Source organism: Rattus norvegicus, chromosome 3 (assembly GCF_021556685.1).
Source record: "Rattus norvegicus strain SHRSP/BbbUtx chromosome 3, alternate assembly SHRSP_T2T, whole genome shotgun sequence".
NCBI lineage: Eukaryota > Metazoa > Chordata > Mammalia > Rodentia > Muridae > Rattus > Rattus norvegicus.
In genome coordinates, this window is record NC_141536.1 from 114,284,955 (window position 1) to 114,306,153 (window position 21,199).

The 21,199-nt window shown below is 48.9% G+C and overlaps 1 protein-coding gene across 1 annotated transcript; it reads left to right on the plus strand.

Annotated features, from left to right (window-relative positions):
- The first annotated feature begins 4,545 nt into the window (after positions 1-4,545).
- Positions 4,546-20,290, plus strand: Astl (astacin like metalloendopeptidase). Its single transcript, NM_001106504.2, is given in 9 exon segments — positions 4,546-4,651; positions 5,278-5,403; positions 6,914-6,975; positions 8,251-8,344; positions 8,740-8,857; positions 9,864-10,045; positions 12,864-12,945; positions 13,154-13,308; positions 18,967-20,290. Coding segments are annotated over 9 exon segments (1,311 nt in total). The 5' UTR covers positions 4,546-4,596; the 3' UTR covers positions 19,404-20,290.
- Positions 20,291-21,199: the final 909 nt, after the last annotated feature.

Sequence of the window (21,199 nt, forward strand, 5' to 3'; positions counted from 1 at the left end):
GGCAGACGCTGGGCTCAGTCTCACAGCAGTTCAGTGCGTCCCTGATCAGATCCCACTTCCCTGGGAACCATATTTACCCAGAGTGTGTTGGCTGAGGGCATTCAGATGGAGGACACTGGCTCCCTGGGGCTGAATGAAGGGTGCATAACCTGCTCCTGGCACCCATTCTCTCTGCCCTGGGGTAAAGCACTCAAGAGCTAGGGTTGTTCTGAGCCTTCCTCAGGAACTGTATCTGTTTTTCTTTGTTTTTTTTTTTGTTTTTTGTTTTTTTTTTTAAATTGGTTATTTGGGGATTTCACACTAAGCACCCTGGTTGTGCTTACCTCCCAGTTTTCCCATGTCTGCTCCCCTCCTCTGGGACATTCCATCCCCACTCCCCTCCCCCAAAAAAGGAAAAAGCAAGTCCATTCTGTTTTGTCCATATATTCACTGGAGCATGGTTGAATTCTTAGTGGCCCACAGGGAGGATGAGTCTTTCTCAGCCTGTATCTATACCAGAAGCCATCAACGGAGGAAGAGTCAGTGAGGGGCAGGGCCAGCTCCACACCCATACCTGACGTGGTTTCAGACAGTGATAACCACAGACATCAAGTGGACCAGCCATATCAGGGCCACTCACTCAGGCCCACAGCAGTAGCACAGTCCATGGGTAGGTGCTACAATATGGCCTCAGGTGGCTACAAATGCTCTAAAATCAGGATGCTTCCCTCCCCTGTCCCCCACCGCCCTGTACCCCAGGCAGCAAAGCCCAAGGACATCATCAAGTCATCAGCCAGAGGCACAGACTGCGTTTGTCTACACTGATCTCAGGCTTCATCCATCCTGGGGCAGCAGCATGGACTATAGACGCCACTATGGCTTCCAGTGGCTTCCTGGACCATGATGGTCCTTTAAGGAGGTCTAATTCAGAAAGTAAACCTTTCTTCATCTTGGGCTTCTATGGTTGCTCAGAGCCAGTGGGATTTCAAGGCCAGGCAGAAGGTTTGGGGAGCTGAGTCTGCTCTGCTTAAATGCCAGGCTGTTGTACACCATCCTGTGGACCTACCTGGGCAATAACAGCATGTCCATCAGCCCCCTCTCACCCTTTACTCCATCACATCTCCAGTTTCTCCTCCATACCATACACATCACCCAGTTTTTCTATCTCCCCCAGTATTGGCCACATATCTGTTTATTGTAGTGGTGCCCACCTGCACCAGGCCACGGAGCAGGCAACCGTACAAATTTCTATTGGGACCTACCTGTGAACTTGATGTTCAGCTCTGGGTGGACACCTGTGCCGAGTCATTAACATTTCATCACTGTCTTATGTATAGCTGGCTGGTTGCTGGCGGTCCCACTACACCTCATTCCTTGCCCTTCTGTTTCTAACATCTTAACCTCTAGCAAATGGCCTTCCTTCCTTCTTTTCTTGTCTTTTTTTAGACAGTCTTATTATGTAGCCTTGACTTGTCTGGAACTGGATATTTAGACCAAATTGACCTCAAACTCACAAGAGACCCACTTGCCTTTGCCTCCCAAGTACACGATCAAAGGTGCGTGCCACCACAAATGACATTTTATACTTTCTTCTTCAAATTTAATTGTGTGTGTGTGTGTGTGTGTGTGTGTGTGTGTGTGTGTGTGTGTGTGAAGCCATAAGAAATTTTACCGGGGTTGGGGATTTAGCTCAGTGGTAGAGCGCTTGCCTAGCAAGCGCAAGGCTCTGGGTTCGGTTCCCAGCTCCGAAAAAAAAAGAAAAGAAAAAAAAAAAAAGAAATTTTTACCAACTTTACCATTCTAAGTGTTCTGTAGCGTTAGGTAATAGTCACAGTAATTGTCTCTAGAACTTTCCATCTTGAAAAATGGCAACACATTATAAGTTGACACCGACTCTCAAATCGTCCTCCAGATGACCTCTGCCTTCTGCTGAATTGGTGACTTTGGGGACCTCAATGTGGGGGCCAGACAACATTTGCCTCCTTTAAAAACACATACTTTTTATTCTTTGAGAATTCCCCTTACATGCATACGCGTGTGTGCTCATACTCGCCCCTCCCCCACCAGCTCCCCTCAGCACGTCTCCCTCCCTCCTTCATGTCCTCTTCTTATTTCCTAACCCCACCAGTCTAATTAGTGCTTCCCAAGTGCTCATGGGGGAAGTGTCATCCAGTGGACTGTGGGCACACCCCCAAAGAGAAATGGCCACTCCAACAATCACCAATTGCCAATAGCTGCTTAGCTAGAGGCCTTGAGAGCCCCTCCCTATCCCTGCTGGAACCTGACTTGATCTTGCAAAAACAACCCCAATTGCTACAAGTTGGAATGCCACAGCCCTGCCATGCCCGGAAGACAGCATTTCACACCCACCCCCACCCCCCCAGTCTGCTTCCTCTCACACTCTTTCTGCCCCTCCGTCTGAGATGAGGCATTCTCTGTGCCTTGGCGAGGACCGGGTGGTGATACAGATGTGGCATTTAAGGACGAGTGCTCACAACCACGTATTCTCAGCACACCGACCGGTTAGGAGTCTCTGTATTAACCACTGCTGACTGCAAACAAGATCCCCTGGCCAAGGCAGCCAGCAGCCAGCACTAACTTATGACTGCACTGAGTCCAAGTGCAAAGTCCTCAGATTCCTCCAGCACCAGCAGGTTTGTGTTGCGCTCAAGATGGAACCTTGAGACTCACATTTAGCAATATTGTCTTCTTGTAACTGGCTACTCCAACTTAGTTCTCGACATTCTTCTTCAAAATAAAAACGGGGTTTCTGACCAAGTATGAGCTTTTCCACTAATGGGTTGATGATAGTAATTTTGTTAAGCACATTATTGTACTTAGGTCATATATATATATATATATATATATATATATATATGTATGGGATTATAGGTGTGAACCACCATGACAACTCATTTATTTATTTATGTATTTATTTATTTATATGAGTACACTGTAGCTGTCTTCAGACACACCAGAAGAGGGCATCAGATTCCATTATAGATGGTTGCAAGTCACCATGTTGTTGCTGGGAACTAAGCTCAGGACCTCTGGAAGAGTCAGTGCTCTCAACCACTGAGCCCACTGAGCCATCTCTCCGGCCCCCTCATGTCTTCTTTTTTTATGGCAAAATGTTGAGTGTTTAAGGTGCCCGACAAGCTTTGACATACATAAACAGCGCGCATGAATGAGTCTTTCAGCCGAGCTAATGAGCATATTTATCGGATGCGTGGAAACCAGCCCACACTCTGCTCAGGCACCAGTAGCCCCTCCGTGTGGCTCTGACTTCTATTTCTTGGGAAATGCTAGCCCCAGGCTCAGCAGGAAAGGCAACAGGCCCTTGTGGAGAACAACCAGTGGTGCCCTTGGCTCTGGCTTCCCTTCACTGAACATGGGGTGGACTTGGTGTGTTCCAGGTGGGTCTAGGTGGGGTCTCCGGATGGCAGGATGCAAAGGACAGGAAGAAAGTTCAGGAGCTTTGCATTTTGAATTAGTGAAGTGGGAAGAGGCCGATCAGGCCAGTGGGCCGTGGCAGTGGAAGGAACACAGCCATATGAGAGTCTGAGAGTTCAAAAGTGTCCCCTCTTCTGTGGGAGGTGTCTCTGGGTGCCAGTACTGCTGGTGTTCAGTGTGAAGTTTCGCAGAGTCCTGAAACCTGTGTCTGTGTAACTGTGTACTTCCCTATATGGCTTCTGAAATAAAAGCTTAGAATTGGTCATAGTGGCATACGCCTTTAATCCCAGCACTCAGGAGGCAGAGACAGACAGCAGACAGATCTCCCTGAGTTTGAGGCCAGCCTGGTCTATATAGTGAGTTCCAGGACAACCAAAGCTACATAATGAGACCTTCTCTCAAAGAAATTGAGGGGCGGGGGTTGGGGATTTAGCTCAGTGGTAGAGCGCAAGGCCCTGGGTTCGGTCCCCCGCTCCAAAAAAAAGAAAAAAAGAAATTGGGAGAGGGAGAGGGAGGGGGAGGGGGAGGGGGAGGGGGAGGGGGGAGGGGGGGGGGAGGGGAGGGGAGGGGAGGGGAGGGGAGGGGAGGGGAGGGGAGGGGAGGGGAGGGGAGGGGAGGGGAGGGGAGGGGAGGGGAGGGGAGGGGAGAGGAGAGAGATATCTAGTGACCACCTTGGGAGAGGTGCCTTGAGTTTTCCAACAGATTTTCCGTGTCTGAGCCCTATGATAGTGGGTGGGGCAGGAAAAGCCCCCTTTTAGTGCTGGGATCTCAATCCAGCGCATGAACTACATGAAGCTGCAATGCTTCTCTGCCCTCTGGTGGCAGGAGCAGGAATCTCAGGGAAGCTACGCGGCTAAAGGGTATCTATCCTAAGGATTTGTTTTGCATCCCCTGCCCACTTTTTACCCACTTCAGTCAAGATGGGTGGGACTACGGTCCAGAAGGCTCAGGCCTGGCGACAGGTAGGGTTCTCAGGTAAAACTGGGCAGCCCTTCAGGTGGTAGCTGTTGGGAGGAACGGCAGGTGGAGGTGCTTGGGAGACTGCAGGTGTGGGCTGGAGAAGCCCTTATTAAAGGGGGTGGGCAGCAGAGCACTTGCGCTAAGGAGGCCCTTCCGTGCCGCAATTCTGTACATTGCTTGCTGAGAAGGCAGTGAGGACCCACCATGGGTGGCGTGGGAAGCCTGTGGCCTTGGATGTTAACTTTGCTCTCCTTGACAGGTAAGCTGGCTCCAGCCTCTGGGCCATTGGGAAGAGGCCAGAGGCTGTGGCTTAAAATGATCTTAACTGAGCTTCACAGCCCCAACATGGGGCTGCAAGGTGTGTCTAAAAGTGAGCTCCTGAGGACCCTGCGAGCAGGAGGCCTCCTGATACTTGTAGGAGCAGAGAGGGCCCATCTACCAGATTGCCAAGTGCCATACTGTGTAACTATTTGTTTTAAGGTAGGGGCTCTGTTCTAGCCTGACTAGGGCAGCAGGCACTCAGGCTGAGCCTGAATTGAGAAAAAGTTCAAGAGGAGAGTCTGAGGCTAGCCCTGAATCTGGTGTCACCCCAAGATTTAAAGTCCCCTGTGCCTCTTTTCTGCCTCATATTGGCTGCCCTAGCCTTTTGGAGCCAAGTGTTAGCCCCTTAAAGGGACCTCCTTCACTGAAGGTGTCTAGACCTTGTCACTAGGTATGACTGAGTGAGATGGCCAGGCAGGCTTCAGGGATGCATGCTGGGAGGCCTCTCCTGGAAGGGGCTGGGTTTTGCTGCCCAAATTCCTCAGCTTCCCCATGTCCTGCTGCCCTGTCTCACAATGGAACCCTGAGGACGTCTGTGTGTCTGCCCTTGTCTGCCTGGGCCAGGTTTGATCCCAGGAGCACCCTCAGCATCCAGATGTTCAGGAGTCTGCAGTACCAGTGTCCCAGAAGGCTTCACTCCTGAGGGAAGCCGAGTATCTCAGGACAAGGACATCCCCGCAATTAACCAAGGTGAGAGCACCGGGCCATACTCCAAAAAGCCATGCTGAATGTGGACATGCAGGAAAGATTGAGAGGAAATGTCCCTACGTATGCAGGGACTTCTAAATAAATGCAAGTTCCATGAGGAAATGCTTAAGTGTGTTTTTCTGTATTCTTTTGCTGGTTAATTATTTCTATATCAGATACTGTAAATTTCTTTTGAATGATCCGATAAGAGAACACTGGTGTTCTCTCAGCCTGGGACTTGAGCAAAATCATTAGTAGATATTTGAGAACAAGTCAGTCACTCTGTGTGCTGGTGTGACCTAGCCAGATGGGATTAGTTATTAAGGAATGAAGAAGTCTGGCTCAGGGCATCTCTGTCTGGGGATCTCAAACATGAGGAAGACAGACACAGTGGTCTGAAGTTGGTGGCAATGAAACGAATTCAGATATTGGCGCTGTCGTGGATTGAAATGTTGGCAGAACAGAGGTAACCTTGCCTTAGGGTAGGTGGTGACCACTGCTCCCTTTTTTCTCTGTGAGCTGGTTAGAAGCTCAGATAGGCATCAATCCATGGTCAGTGATAATGGCTTCTGGAGGGATCCAGAAACAAGAGTCTTCCTGGCACTCAACTCTCAATGTCAAAGAACAGACGTTCCCCTGCTAGGGCTCACAGTAGTTGCTAATAGCTGCTGCCCCTGCCTAGCTGACCTCTTGCTCAGAAACACTACTATCTACAGCTGCTGGGAATGATGGCTCTGAGGGCTGAGACCACACAACTGTATCAGATCCTGGAGAGTGGCCTTTTCAATTTCAGAATGCAGCCTTGATCAAATGATCTCGAGGAGACTTCTACCTAAGAGGACTCATAGAGGGGTGGGTCTAATTTGTGTTGACATCCGTAGTCAGAAGTTATGATGGGATCAGGTAGTAGTGCTTCTGTATTCTTCTCTAGCCTTCTGTGGCTTCCTTCACTGCCTCATGGGTCCTTCTCAGGTTTCTCTTCCCAGCAGTCAGCTGCAGAACGCTCCCTGATAGGAAGATGAGAAGCCAAGGCAAACTGAGAAAGAAGTATTCTCAACTCCCTCTGTGGCTGTGACTTTGTAATTTCGGCTCCTAGCTACTTCAAGGGTTCAGAACACAACATAGATAATAGAACTAGGTGGTGGGTGGGGGCAAGGTAAGGCAAGAGAGACCAGGACATATTCTGGGGAGTGTGGCTTGGGCTGGAGTGAGTCTGGATGGAAGAAGAGGCTGCATCCTGAGAGCAGGAGGCCTGGAGTTGGGATTGGATCACACATGCTGAGGGAGCCATGGACTACATTTAACCAGGGGAAGGATACAAGCAGGCTGAGGACCTCACACACATTTCCAGGCTGGGACCCAGCAGGGGCTGTTGCACTTCCCCAAAGTCACACAGCTTTGGTGTTCATGAAAGTTTGGTCCCAAAGTAGAAAATATAGACACTGGCATTGCTGGGTCCATCCCAGCCTGTGTTCTGGAAGTCAAGGCTCACACACATCCCTTCCCCTCCCAGGGCTCATCTCAGAGGAGACTCCAGAAAGCAGCTTCCTGGTAGAAGGGGACATCATTCGGCCAGTGAGTATGCGTATGGTGTATGAGCATCTTTAAAGCTATGAGAGCTCCTAGAACCCTCTTCTAGGTATCATGAGTGCTTGACAGTTGGGCCTATCTTTGGTTTGTGTGGCTGGTTGGGTGATACTTTCCAGGTCATTATGAATATGATAATGGTGACAGCTGAAATGACAACTTAGTCTGCCTAAGAGGGGCTCCTGGACGAGGGGATTCAAAGTCCAACTCCATTTGACACCCTGCCCAGAGGGAGTGCTTAGAACGCACAAAGCTAGAGACATAAACCTAGGTCTGGCAGTGGTGGTGCAGGCCTTTAATCCCAGCACTTGGGAGGCAGATCTCTGACTTTGAGGCCTCCTGGTCTACATGGTGAGTTCCAGGACAGTCCGGGAGACACAGGGAAACCATGTCTTGAAAAACAAAGACATGAGCAGCCCAGATTGACTTGTGCATGTGTGTGAGACCTGTGTGGCTGTCAAGATCCCCCTTAGGGAAAGCAGAACAAGGAATAACATGGAGAGACCATCTTGCCTGGGGATGGGGGGCTGAGTCTCGGAAGGGAGGAGGCTGATGGGAATGGAAATGACTTATTTCAGAGAGAGGACACATTGTTCAGGAGAGGCAGTGCCATTGTAGGTGGCAGAGGACTGACGAATATGTCAGTGAGCAGGGGAAAGCAAGACTATCCTGCTTGTTCAGGGGTGACCGATTGTTGGCTACCGAGGCTGTGCCGGAGTCCAGAGGCGGGAGAGCTTAGGTTATCCATTTGAGATGTGTACACATGTGCCTGGCACTTGAAACCTGTAGAGTGGCATCAAATGCTGATGGCTTGAGGTGCAGGGCTTTCGGGTAAGCCATGAAACCTACACTGTAGAGTTCTGGTCAGTGGAAGATGGGAGAGAAGCATTGTGAGGCTGTCACTCTGCGTAGGGCCCTTCCCATTCTTCTCATGTTTGGAGAAGCTTTGCCATATTCCTGCTCCGTGGAGGTGCATGGGAAGGGCTGAGTCCTCCTGGGCCAGGTCTCCTGGGGTACCAACCTTAAGTACTTTCATCTGCTTGATAGAACATGTTGTGACCTCTGTTATTGAAGTTCTCACAGCTGGCCCATTGATTTTCCATGCTTCCTTCTCCCTTCTAATGGTTTCCTCACTCCCAAGTCCTCCATGTCCTGCCTCACATCTTTAGAGTCCTGACAGACTTAGGCATGGCACCATGGAGAATTAGGAAGCTTAGGTGGCCTGTGTCCTCCATTTAACTCTGAGCTGCTCTCTCTCCTTAGAGCCCCTTCCGATTGTTGTCAGTGACCAATAATAAATGGCCCAAGGGTGTTGATGGCATTGTGGAGATCCCCTTCCTGCTCTCCAGCAAGTACGGTGAGTGAGAGCTGAGGCGGGCCTTCCCACCTTCCTTCCCTATGCATCAGGACTCCTGCACCATCTATACATCACGCGTCTCCTTCTGCGGAATCACAGCCCCTCTCTTATACCAACAGTGCTGTGCAGAGCTCCTACACCGGGGCATCCTGAGCTATGGTGGGGAGGGGTACTAAAACCCCGGGGATGCTGATGGAGTTCTCTAGTCCCCTCTGACCCACACAGTCACACAGCTAGGGCCTTTCTGCAGCTCAGGCTTCCTCCTCAATATTGTCCTCTCTGAACACTGTTGGACGGTGAGCTTAATGTCCCGGTCTCAGCGCCATGTGGACTTCAAAGGCCCTCAAGAGCTAGGGGGCTTCTGCAGGGGGTCAGCCATGGTGTGTCTTTCCTAGATGAACCCAGCCGCCAGGTCATTATGGAGGCCTTTGCCGAGTTTGAACGTTTCACGTGCATCCGGTTTGTTGCCTACCGTGGTCAGAGAGATTTTGTTTCTATCCTTCCTATGGCAGGGTAAGTGCTCCTGGTGAATGGGGGTGGTGTGTGTGTGTGTGTCTGTGTGTGTGTGTGTCTGTGTGTGTGTGTGTCTGTGTGTGTGTGTGTCTGTGTGTGTGTGTGTCTGTGTGTGTGTGTGTGTCTGTGTGTGTGTGTGTGTCTGTGTGTGTGTGTGTGTCTGTGTGTGTGTGTGTCTGTGTGTGTGTGTGTCTGTGTGTGTGTGTGTCTGTGTGTGTGTGTGTCTGTGTGTGTGTGTGTGTCTGTGTGTGTGTGTGTCTGTGTGTGTGTGTGTGTCTGTGTGTGTGTGTGTGTCTGTGTGTGTGTGTGTGTCTGTGTGTGTGTGTGTCTGTGTGTGTGTGATGTGCAAGTACACGTGTGTATACTCTGTTTATCCCTTAGTGTGCACAAATCTAAGCCTATTTCTGGGCCTGTTTTCTTGGGTTCAGCCTCTGCCTACCCTGAATGGCTCATTCATGACCTGGACCTTCTGGGCCAAAGTTATGGGATAGCCATTGGGCCCAGGACCCTCCTCTACAAAGCCCTCACCTCTGGAGGTCCTGTATGAATCTGAGCAAATGTTGGGTCCTAGTTCTGCCACTCGTGTGCCACTTGAATCTAGATGAGTCCCCTAATTTAACCTCTCTGCCTTCTTTCTGAGGTAAGGGTAGTGGTAATAACCTACCTACATCCTACCTTCTTTGGGGGTCTGACATAATGCTGACGAAAGCTGTGTCTCAAGCTTATGGCATAGATCTGCTCATGTGATGACCTGCTTCTATTGCGCATGTCAGGCGCCACCTTTTGGCAGCTCCGGGTAGTGCTGCGGCTTCTTCACAGACCAAGCAGTCAAGGGACCTGGGAGATGGGATATAAAGTCTGGGACTAGAGTCTAGGATGGGGACGGGTAGTCTGTACTGGTCCATCTCAGCTCCTAGAGCACAAGTGGTGTCTGTCCTGCTGACCGTTTCTATGCTGGTGGCCAGCTAGCTCACCTCCACGCCAGCTCATTCTCAGGATCTTACAGGTGCTTCTCTGGTGTGGGACGCAGTGGAGGGATGCAGGTGGTATCCCTGGCACCCACTTGTCTCCAGAAGGGCCGGGGCATTGTCCTACATGAACTCATGCACGTGCTCGGCTTCTGGCATGAGCATTCTCGGGCAGATCGGGACCGCTACATCCGAGTGAACTGGAACGAGATCCTCCCAGGTAAGTCAGTTGGCCTAGGGTGAGTCCAGAAGACCCTGAGGGACACAGGCCTCAGGCCAGGGCTGGAGTTGAGGAATTGCTCACCTCCCCTGGAAGAGCTCATCCCCCACACTGTCTGTCCCTTTCTCATGAGGTAAGTGGGATTCATGCCCCTGTGGTATTTGAGAGTGGTCCTCTGTGGCTGTTGCTCTGTACCTCCACAGTTGTATCCAAGAAAGGACATCAGCCATTTGCTTTGTGTCTCTCTTCTCTATGCCAATGTCAGTCTGAATGTGAGGTTGGCAGTGTCCTTTGACTCTCGGCTCACTGACTCAGCTGTCCCCCACATTGCAGATGCTATTGGATCAGGAGTTGTGTGTCAGTTGGGAACATGGGGCAGATCGAATGCAAGGGTCAGAGAAAAGACAATGCTGAAAGGCCAGGTGCACAAGGTGGGCATCAGTGGACATGTGGCTCAGAGAATACCCGTGGAAGTGGCAGAGCAAAGGCACACAGGAGGAGCCCTGGTGCCAAGGGGAAGCATGTGCTCTGGGCATGGTGCAGGCATCAGATTGCAGTGAAAGCCTGTATGTGGAGCTCAGAGCTCAGTGGTAAGAATGACAACTGCCTTGGGCAGGAGGGCTGCTTGTGAAGGGACAGAATCCACTGTGTTAGGGGGTACAGAGGAGTCGGAGGCCTCCTGCCAGTGGAGGAGCCTCTTCTGATGCTCTGGGGTTGGCCAGATGAAAAGTGTGAAACTTACCCTAGAGACAGTGCTTTGAGGCACCAGATAGCACATGACAAAAGAATAGGATTGGTTCAGGGCTGGGGGTGACCATGATATTTTCAAGCGCTCCTGGGTAAGAAGCACTCATCCACTCCTCTCACTGACAGGCTGTGAGAAACTAGATTTGACAAAACAAGTGCTAACACCCTGATCATGACAGAGCAGAAGCCAATGACCAACCAACCCCCAAACTGCTCTTGCATGGAAGTGAAGAGTCAAAATCATTTTAGTTCTGGAGGTTAAAGGAATTACAGGGGTTTTCAAAAAAAAAAAAAAAACAAAAAGGAAATTATGTGGTCTCAGCACTCTGGAGGCTGAGGTAGACGATCCTGAGTGTGAGGCTTAGGATACATAGACTCTGTCTTTAAATAATTATAAAACACTATTTTAAAACCAATGGTCAGGGGCTACAGAGCACTGACTGCTCTTCCAGAGGTCCTGAGTTCAATTCCCAGCAACCACATGGTGGCTCACAGCCATCTGTAATGGAATCCGATGCCCTCTTCTGGTGTGTCTTAAGGCAATGACAGTGTACAGTGTACTTACATAAAACAAGTACATCTTTCAAAAAAAAAAAAAACCAATGGTCTCCGAATAAGGGTAGGTTCAGGGGAAGTGTAGAGGCTGTCTATACTTATATCCGTAAAAGCAAAGAGAATGAATAGATTAAACATGCCCATTTAAGTTAAAGGGGGCAATTAATTAAGGTAAAAGCATAAATAAGGGTTGATCATCTCTTAAGTTAACTAGTGTTTTCTAACAACAAAATTGACTCAGAAACACTCTACCCACCTAGGGCTAGGGATGGAGCCAAAGGTCCAGCACTTGTCTGGTTTGTAACTGGCTTTCCATCCTAGTGCCAACCAAAAAGCTCAGCTATCCTAATAGGGGAAGTATGAAAAGTGAGATCTGTTGGCACTAATGTGCATAAATTCTGCCAAGGCATAAACCTAATCACTATAGTTCTGTAAGGATTGAGAGGTAGGGATTGAGAGGAATCAGGTGGTGTAGGGGTCTCACTACTATCTTTAATATTTGTGTATGTTGTCTTTAATGTATGTGTATTCTATTTCCGTGGTACTGGGGGTTGAGCTCAGGGCATTGCGCACACTAGATGCTTGGTATGTGTTTTTTTTTGCTTTGTTTTCTTGAGACAAGGTCTCACTATATAGCAGTGGATGTCCTGGATCTCACTCTGCAGACCAAGCAGGCCTTGAATTCGGAGATCTTCCTGCCTCTGTCTCCCAAGTGCTGAGATTAAAGTGTGAAGTACTATGATCAGTTAAATAACTCGGTTTTTGAGTTAGGGGAATACATTGCCTATCCAAAATTATGTTTAATAATGAAGTGTCTTTGAGGAGAAAAATTTGGTACTCTGGGGGGCTCCAACTAAAGAGGCCGCTGATGACTTTGGGGAAGAATAGTGTGGACACGGCCTGCTGGGTCTGGTTGGGGGAGGGGCTTGGCAGCAAACATGTAAGGACCAGCAGCCCTGAGCAGGCAGCAGCCTTCCCTCCCTCACTGGCCTGGAGGGGAAAATTGGGCATTCTGGGCAACTAGGATGAATGGACTGCTGGGATCCATGCATGCAGATTCGTGTCCAAGATGGGAAGATGAAGGTGGTCAGGCACCAGAACCCTGGGTGGAGAGGACAGCACATCTTTGAAGCTAGCTCACAGAGTAGAGTAGACAGGGTACCGGTGTCTAAGGCACAGCAGCCACAGCTTTGGGGATGCTGCAAGTTTGCAAAGACTAGTGCCATGCAACATGAATCGGGAAGGAGGAAGAGCTGGAACGAACTTGTAGGAGGTTATGGTTGCATGGTCATAAGGTACCCCTGATACAGGTCTGGATTACTCCAGGGTCAAGTAGAGTGGGACAGCAAAGGTGTGCAGAAAACGGGGCCAGCTTAAAGGTTCAGCCAGGGGAGCCAGACTCTTCCACTTGTAGGTTGTAGATTCTCAGAAGTCACCCCACCTCCCCTTCCTTGTCTGCTTTTCCCTGCCTGTCTTCTTGTTATATACAAAAGCATGTGTGTGTGTCTGCTTTAAGGCTTTGAGATCAACTTCATCAAGTCTCGAAATAGCAATATGTTAGCTCCCTATGACTACTCGTCAGTGATGCATTATGGGAGGTGAGCACACTCCCTTTCCCTGTGTCCCCCTTCCCTGTGCCCTCTGCCTCCTGCCTCCCTTCCCTGCCCTCCCTTCTCTGCCCTCTCCACCCCTCTTCCTGCTCCTTGGCCCTCTATCCCCCCTGCCTACCCATCTCCATCCCCTTTTACTACCCTCCTAGCCAGCCCCGTACTGTGATCTAACACAGGTCCTACCCCTGGGTTTCAGGTTTGCCTTCAGCTGGCGTGGGCAGCCCACCATCATACCACTCTGGACTTCCAGTGTTCACATTGGCCAGCGATGGAACCTGAGCACCTCAGATATCACCCGGGTCTGCCGGTTGTACAGCTGCAGCCCAAGTGTCCCTGACTCCCACGGGAGAGGTAAGTGACTTAGTCTAAGGAATGGTGCTGAAGTGCAAGGTTAAAGATGTAAGGGATGGTGAAGAGGCAAGGAGAGGTGGGCTGGGTCACAAGGACTCTCCTCACGATTGAATTTGGAAACATACTTGAAAAGACTTAATACTCACTAAAGGACTAAAACCTCAGTGAAAGAGAAACAACCCAGATAGTGGACATCTACCAAAACTTAGACTAGAAATAACTTTTAATGACAAAATATTAAATCTTATGACCAAGGTAAGTTTTCCCACTATTATCCATCCACTCAGTGTTGAAACAGAAGTCTTAGCTGTGAAAGTACCTTTTATTCACCTGATGGATGTAATTGCCGTCTCCAAGCTTACTGCCTCAGTCTGCTAACCTAGTCCCTAGTCCTGGAAGCTTTAGCTTCAGAACAATCTAAATGAGGCCTAGAATGTTTTCAGCCTCCGAGACTTGCTGCAGAATAAGCTCACCCTTTCTAATTCTGAACTGGGGCTGGCTGGTTCAACTCAGCTGTGCTGGCTCAAACTCCTCCCCAAGCTGACTCATTCAACCTGGCTCCTCTCTTGGCCTCTGACTAAATTGCAGTTTGGCCGCATACTAGCCTTCGCAATCTGTTCTAATCTTCAGGCTCCTTCTTATTCTCTGGCTTGTTCTGTCTTTACCTGTGTCTACCTTGTTCTCTCTTCAACCTAAAACATTCTCCCAGTAAAACTGCCTCCTGCCTCCCCCAACTCTCCCTCCCTCTCCCTCTTCTAAGTGCACTTCTCTTCTAAGTGGTTTCCCTTTCTTCCCTTTTCTCATGAGAGTTAGGCATATCCTATTCTGTCATATCTTTCTCTGATTTGTCACTTTGCCACTTATTTAGATATCCCTTTCAAACATGGGTGCTTCCTTCTACAAATTTACTAAGAGCATGTCTCTTCCAGCCAGAGGAATCAAAGGTGGGTGCTAAGGGTGAGACACACCACAGTAGATGACACAGTCTTAGGATTCACTGTGTGATCTAATATCCTGCAACATTTAACCATTGCCATTGTAAGGCAGGAAAAGACACAAAGTTCTGGTGTTAAGAAAGGAAGCAAAATTCTGCCCAGGGTGGTGACATATGCCTTTAATCCCAGCATTTGGGAGGCAGATGCAGATGGGTCTGAGTTTGAAGTCAGCCTGGTCTATGGAGTGAGTACCAGGACAGCCATGCTTACACAGAGAAAACCCTACATCAGAAAACAACCAAAAACAAAAGAAGCAACTGTGACTAATCATAGATTGATATTGAAACAGGCAAAATCAAAGACTAGGATAATTTAAAAATATCAATATATTTGACTGGTAATAAGAATTATATTTCTGCAAACCTTCAAAGTAACTTTAAAACAAGAGCACAAAGAACAAGAGATAGAAGCTATGTTAAAAACTCTCCAGGGGGAGCTATTTAAAAAATTGCCATGTGTGATCTACAGCTATGATCCTAGCACTTGGAAGTGAGGGGAGGGCCAGGCACAGGTTTGAGGCCAGCAGAGTGACAAGCTGTATCAGAAACACTTAAATAAGTACACGTTCTAGCTACAGATAGGAAGGCAGTGTTTAAAAGCCTAAAACTTCCCAGTTTGATCTATAGAGCCAATGAATTCACACTCGAGGGTCTGGAAAGATGGCTCAGTGGTGAAGGGGGAGCTTTACTGAATTTGGTTCCCAGTACCCATGTGAGGCAGTTCACTACCTGTGACTCCTGCCCCAGGGCCTCCAGCAGGCGTCTGCACTCACCTGCATACACACCCCTTCACATATTTAAAAACAAAATAAATCTTTAAAAGTTCACACTAAAAACCATAACAAATTTGATGCTATTGGCAGAGCAACTTATCCGAGATGAAAGGTGGCGGCCAGGACACTCCTGATGTAACGAAGTGGTGGGGCTGAATGGGGCTGCACTGACCTGTGATCCAAGGCAAGGGCATATTAATTCAAGGCTAACCTAGGCTACATTAATTCAAGGTTAGCCTTGGCTATATCGTAGTGACTCTGTCTTCAAAACCAGCAACAACACAGAAGGCATGGAAAGACTAACTTAGTCAGTTATGAGTTTACAAAATGTGTGCGTGTGTGTGTGTATGTGTATTACACGAATATATAAAAATCTGTCTGCATTCTGAATATTGGACTTTATTAAGTGCAGGGGATGAGTGTAGAGATACATAAGTGCCTGTGGGAACAGAGTGGAAAGTTTTGAAATGGATTCTATTCGAATGAAAACCTAGCGGGTACGGTGGTGCACAGTTCTAATGCAGAATCAGCACTGGGAAGGCAGAGGCAGGTGGATCTCTGTAAGCTTGGAGGCAAGTCTGGTCTAGCCAGGATACCCAGAGTTACGTAATGAGATCCTGTGTCAAAAAAAAAAAAATGTGAAAACTCCAGGGGTGGGAGCTTGATTAAGAAAGAGAGTAGCAGGTTGGGGATTTAGCTCAGTGGTAGAGCACTTGCCTAGCAAGCTCAAGGCCCTGGGTTGGGTCCCCAGCTCCAAAAAAAAAAAAGGGAAAAAAAAAAAAGAAAGAGAGTAGCTTAGTGGTTCTCAACCTGTGGGTTTCAACCCCTTTGGGCATCCAACAACCCTTTTACAGGAATCTCATATCAGATATCTACATTATAATTTTATAACACTAGAGAAATTAGTTACAAAGTAGCAGTAAAAAATAATTCATGGTTGGAGGTCAGCACATGAGGAACCGATTAAAGGGTAGCAGCATTAGGAAGGGTGAGAGCCACTGCTCTAGATGGTTCTGAGACAACTAGGTACTGTCGCACAGTGTCACATCCCATACTGCATAAAGGACTTGTACGTGTGTGGAGAAACTGTAAAAAGTTTAGCAAGAAACTGACGAGATGTCTTTAATATTGGGATGGGGAAGAATTTCTCACAAATAACCCTAACAACCAGAAAGAATAATAAATCCAACAGTAACCATAAGAAGAGCTGTTAAGAGACACTACAAGTAAATTTAAAATCCAAGTATAAAGTTACAGATGCTTCTGAACTGAACGTAACTAGCAGTATTATGAGAGTGCTGTAAATAGAAAGTCAAAATGCAAATAGAAAAGTGCATGAGGTGGCTAATGAGCACCTTGGAAGAAATCAAATGAGGCACAATCACAACCCCACCCACTCTCCCTGAATTAGAAGTCCACTATCTCAGTGATGGTAACATCAAATCCTCATAAAGGGTACAGGGCAAAGGTGTCTGTATTCCACCGACGGGACCATAAATGGCTGCAACCCTTCTGGAATACAGTGTGACACCCAGTGAAGCTGCTGTGTGCGCCTGTGACCCAGATCTCATTTCTAGGTCATCTACACCTGAGTCCCACCCCCCTTTCTCTACCAGCCCTAGATAATCAAGTGATCTACCTTCTGCCTCTATGGATTTGCCTTGTCTAGACATTTCACATAAATGGAGCCACATGCCTTTTGTGTCTGGCTCCCTGCCCTCCACAGACCTTCGCTGTTCATCTCTTACTGTACCTATGAGCACGTCATTCCTTTTCTGCCGAATGACATCCACACTTCTTCACCACCTGATGAACATTTGAGTTATTTCTGCTTTGGGACCATTATGAATATACTATGTTGGTATCTATCCCAGGCATAAAACTTCTGGGGCCCCATGGTGACTCTGTACTTGGCTGTCCTCCAAAGCAGTTGATCCACTTAAAACCTCCATTACCTGTGGAGGTGGCTACCGGCCTTTCTGCATAAGTGCTGAGGTTCTTAGGCCACGCTTTCGGTTGTGAGCCTCGCCAGGGGGAATAGAAGTATCTATTGCACTCTGGTTTGCATTTCATGCCTAGCCACATCCAGCCTCTTTGAGATGGCAGGTCCTCTGTATACCTTTTAGACAAATGTCTACACAGATTCTTTGACTCATTCTCAGTTGGATTGGGTTTTCCTTGCTGAGTTATAAGAGTTTTAAAAAAATATTCTTAATGGTGTCTCTTTGTTCCTTATGTCATTTGGAAATATTTCCTCACGCTCTGCGTGACTAATATTTTTGCTTCCTAGATAATATTCTTTGAACAGCAACTCCCTTCCCTTTTATTCTGAGACAGGGTCTCACTATGTAGTGGTGGCTGTCCTGGAACTCAACATGTAGACTAAACTGGCCTTTGACTTGGAGGTCAGCCCACCTTTTCCAGTGCTGAAATTAGAGGCACGTGCCGCCATATCACTCTTAATGTCACTTTCCCTGATTTATATATTAAAATATTTAACTAATCAAAAATTACATAGTTTTTTGTTAAAACTAGAGAATGAGATGTGAGAGCATTGCAGGTCAGCCTGGAGCTGACGATCACAGAGAGCAGAGAACTGGGATTAGAACGAACTGGTTCAGGGGAGGGCTGCTACAGTGGTGGACAAACTGGCAGGTTTGGGTGTTGAAATGATGACACAGTGGAGAAGGGGGGGGGAAGGTCCTGGAGGAGAAAGGAAGGTCAGTCAGAAAGGCAGGGGAGGAGGGTCAGATATGGCAGTAATGGGAAGGAAGACAACAGGAGTGGACCTGGGTCCATGTGCAGATCTGGAGATCACTCATGGCCGCTGCTCCACACACCAAGGGGAAGTTGCTGACAGAGCAGTGGGAGGGGCGTGGCCTGCAAAGTACCTAAATGTGGTAGAGATGACAAGATATAAGATGGTTCTGGGGACTGGGGTGTGGTGAGAACTTGGGACAGAAGGTGGCTAGAGATGTGGTCCCTGTGGAGGGATGATGGCAGCCGAGGTGGACAGCAAACCTGGTAGAGGTTAGAGACACTGCTGCTTGGTGATGAATTGCAAGAAATGGAGGGAGGCTTCAACTCCTGTGGTTTCTGGTGCTGATGTAGTTCAGAGAGGGTGTGGCTATGAGACCAGCAGAATCAGGCAGGAGGAGGGCCACTGGTTAAAGGAGACAGCATGGATGGGTCACCGAACACTGATGATCAAGGTATGTGAGCAGAATGGCGGGACCATGAGGCAGAAGTGGGGTCATACAAAGTAGTGCCAGTCAAGGTCTGGGTGTGGCACAAAGAGAAAGCAGAGCGGAAAGGTCCTTCCCCTCCCGGCAGTGCGCAGACCAGAGAGCACTCAGGAGCTTCTGATGGCTCCTCTTGGCTTGAACAGAAATGGTTCCAGAAGATGTTCAAGATGTGTGGGTGGGAGGTGTGTGCTGGGTGGTTGAGGATGGATGTGGTAGGAGAAGGCTATGTGGTTGTTTGGGCTCACAGAACCCAACTGGGCTGCTGGGGTGTGGGTAGGAAGGCAAGCAGGATCTTTTTGTGGTGACCAGAGGGGCCAAACAAGGAAGGAATAACACACTTGGTTGTCTTGGCTGTTCTTATTTGTCTTCAAGACACGGTCTCTGTGTAACCTAGGCTGACCACAAACTCACAGTTCTCCAGCTTCAACCTCTCAAGCACAGTAGGCCCAGACTGATGGTTGTACTAGGCTGGAGTAGGAACGTAATAGTTTGTGCCTTAGAGACCTTGTGGGCTATTAGGACCTCTGCAAGTCTGGCTCCATAGCCCCCTAAGTAAAGCCAAAGACCAGCATTAATTCTTGCAGCCATGTTCTATGCTTTCTCTTGCAGTTCTGAGACCTGACTTTTCTGTTCTCTCCTGCTCTAGGGTTCGAGGCCCCCAGTGATGGGAGAAGCCCCACTCCTGCCTCTATATCACATCTACAAAGACTTCTGGAGGCACTGTCAGAAGAATCTAGAAGCTCTGCCCCCAGTGGCTCTGGGACTGGAGGCCAGGGTATTATTGCTGGGTTTGTAGACAGCCAGCAAGGATGGGAACACCCTGCTCAGAGCACATTCAGTGTGGGAGCCTTGGCAAGATCACCTCAAATGCTGGCCGCTGCTTCAAAATCGAGGCCTGGAGCAGGTGCAGACAGCATTTCTCTAGAGCAGTTCCAGCCAGCCCAGGCACCCGCTGTACCCCCTGTTTCATTTCCAGATGCCAGAGACAAGCCAACACCTATCCAAGATGCCTTTGCGAGGCTAGCTCTGCTTCCAGGAGGCTGTGCACCTGGAAGTCACATCAGAGAGGTGCCCAGAGACTGAGCCTGTAAACTTCTGTCCCCAAGTGGAGAGGTATTCTGCCCAAAGCAGCTAGGTCTTCTAGTCCTTGGCCCCTCTCGGTATCACCCCTGTCTTCTGTCCCCTGCACTGGCTACTCTTGGAGGTCCAGGTCACTCCATTGGTCTCTTCTGCACAATATCCCCTTCTCTGCAGAGTTCCTAGGTATAGAAAGGCCCTAGGGGCTTTACCTGACTTGAGTCTCCTAGCCTTGGAGGATGGAAGATGGTTGGCATGGAGACAGGATCCTGAGGGTGGCCATCAAGACCAAGGATTCAGCCTTGAAGACTTCTGGAAGTTCTACAATTGAGGACTAGTTCCCGGCATGGACTTGAGTGCTGGTTTGGGCCTGGACCTCAGTGGGAAGCTCTGTGGCTGGGACCCTGAATATCCTGCTGTCCATGATGCCTGGCTCTAAAGATGGCCTAAAGCCCTGGGATTAAGCTCTGTTCTCCAGGATGCAGAGAGCCCACCTTGTTCTCCTACTAAGCTGGACTAGCAAGAGGTGGCTCCTGACCAGCTTTGCATGGTGGAGGCCTTGGCAAGACCAAGGCCTTGGACAGCAGCCTTGAACCTTAGTCCCACATCAGATCACCGTTTGTTTTGCCCACTTGAAGTCATCGAGGGGCAGATGTCACACTACTTGTTGTCCTTCAGCCATGCCACATTCTTTCTTGATCTTCCATGAGGTTCTTCTAAGAACAAAGCACGTAGGTGCTAGGGTCAGGCCAGGAGCCCTTCATTCTCCAGGAGCCTGTTGGGAGGCCAGGGGAGCCCTGCTTGGGCTGGGAGGGGAACAAGAACCTTGACCTAGTGAGGAAGGGGCTTCATTCATACGGGAAAGGGCAGAAATAAAGTTGGGTTTGTTTCATGCAATGTGCTGTACTGACTGTGTTCAAGAGCCCATGCAGGCTCCCGGCAAGTTATACCCTACTCTCTAGAGGGCCAGGCTTCTGGACCCATGTAGATGTGTTCAAATTGGCAGAGTAGGAAGCAGACAGAGGAGTTTGGTGCCTTAAGGCTGTGAGAATTTAGGCCTTGCCATTTTTTTTTTTTTTTGGTTCTTTTTTTTTTCGGAGCTGGGGACCGAACCCAGGGCCTTGTGCTTCCTAGGCAAGCGCTCTACCACTGAGCTAAATCCCCAACCCCAGGCCTTGCCATTTTCTGAAGAGGTCACACGCTCAGATTGCTTCAGGGGCCATGAGGACTCAACAGCCTCTGTCCTGAGTCTAGCTTGAGCTTCAGAACAGAGTCTGTTTCCTGAGATCGAATCAGGATGGGGACAGTTCTGGGTATCAGTCTCGGCAGAGGATCATGCCCAGTGATGCTGTTCCTTTCCTTGCTCTTAGATATAGAAAGAGATGGTGTCTAGCTGTGATGTTATTAAAGTGGGATTCTGGAAGTGTTTCTCAGAAGGGTAGCTGTTCAGTAGGAGAGACCAGACAAAATGTGGTTGCCTTGTGACATCTTTGTCCAAACTAGGCATCTGGCACTGAACTGGGGTTTCCAGGGGTTCTGCTCGATCAGAGGATGGGATCTACTCTAGGCTCTATAACCCCATTCCCCCAAGGCTATCATGAGACTAAGATGTAGCTCTTGATCTTCAAATTCAGTTTCAGAAGAATGGGTTGATTGAATCTGGTGGCTGCTCTGTTTGGAGGTAGCCATGGATAATATCTTCCTGTCACCCCCTGCCCCAGGGAATCTGTGTCCTGTGAAAGCCTGGTCTCCATGACAGCTCTGGGTACTGGGATGTTTAATAAGCTACATTCTGCAGAGTA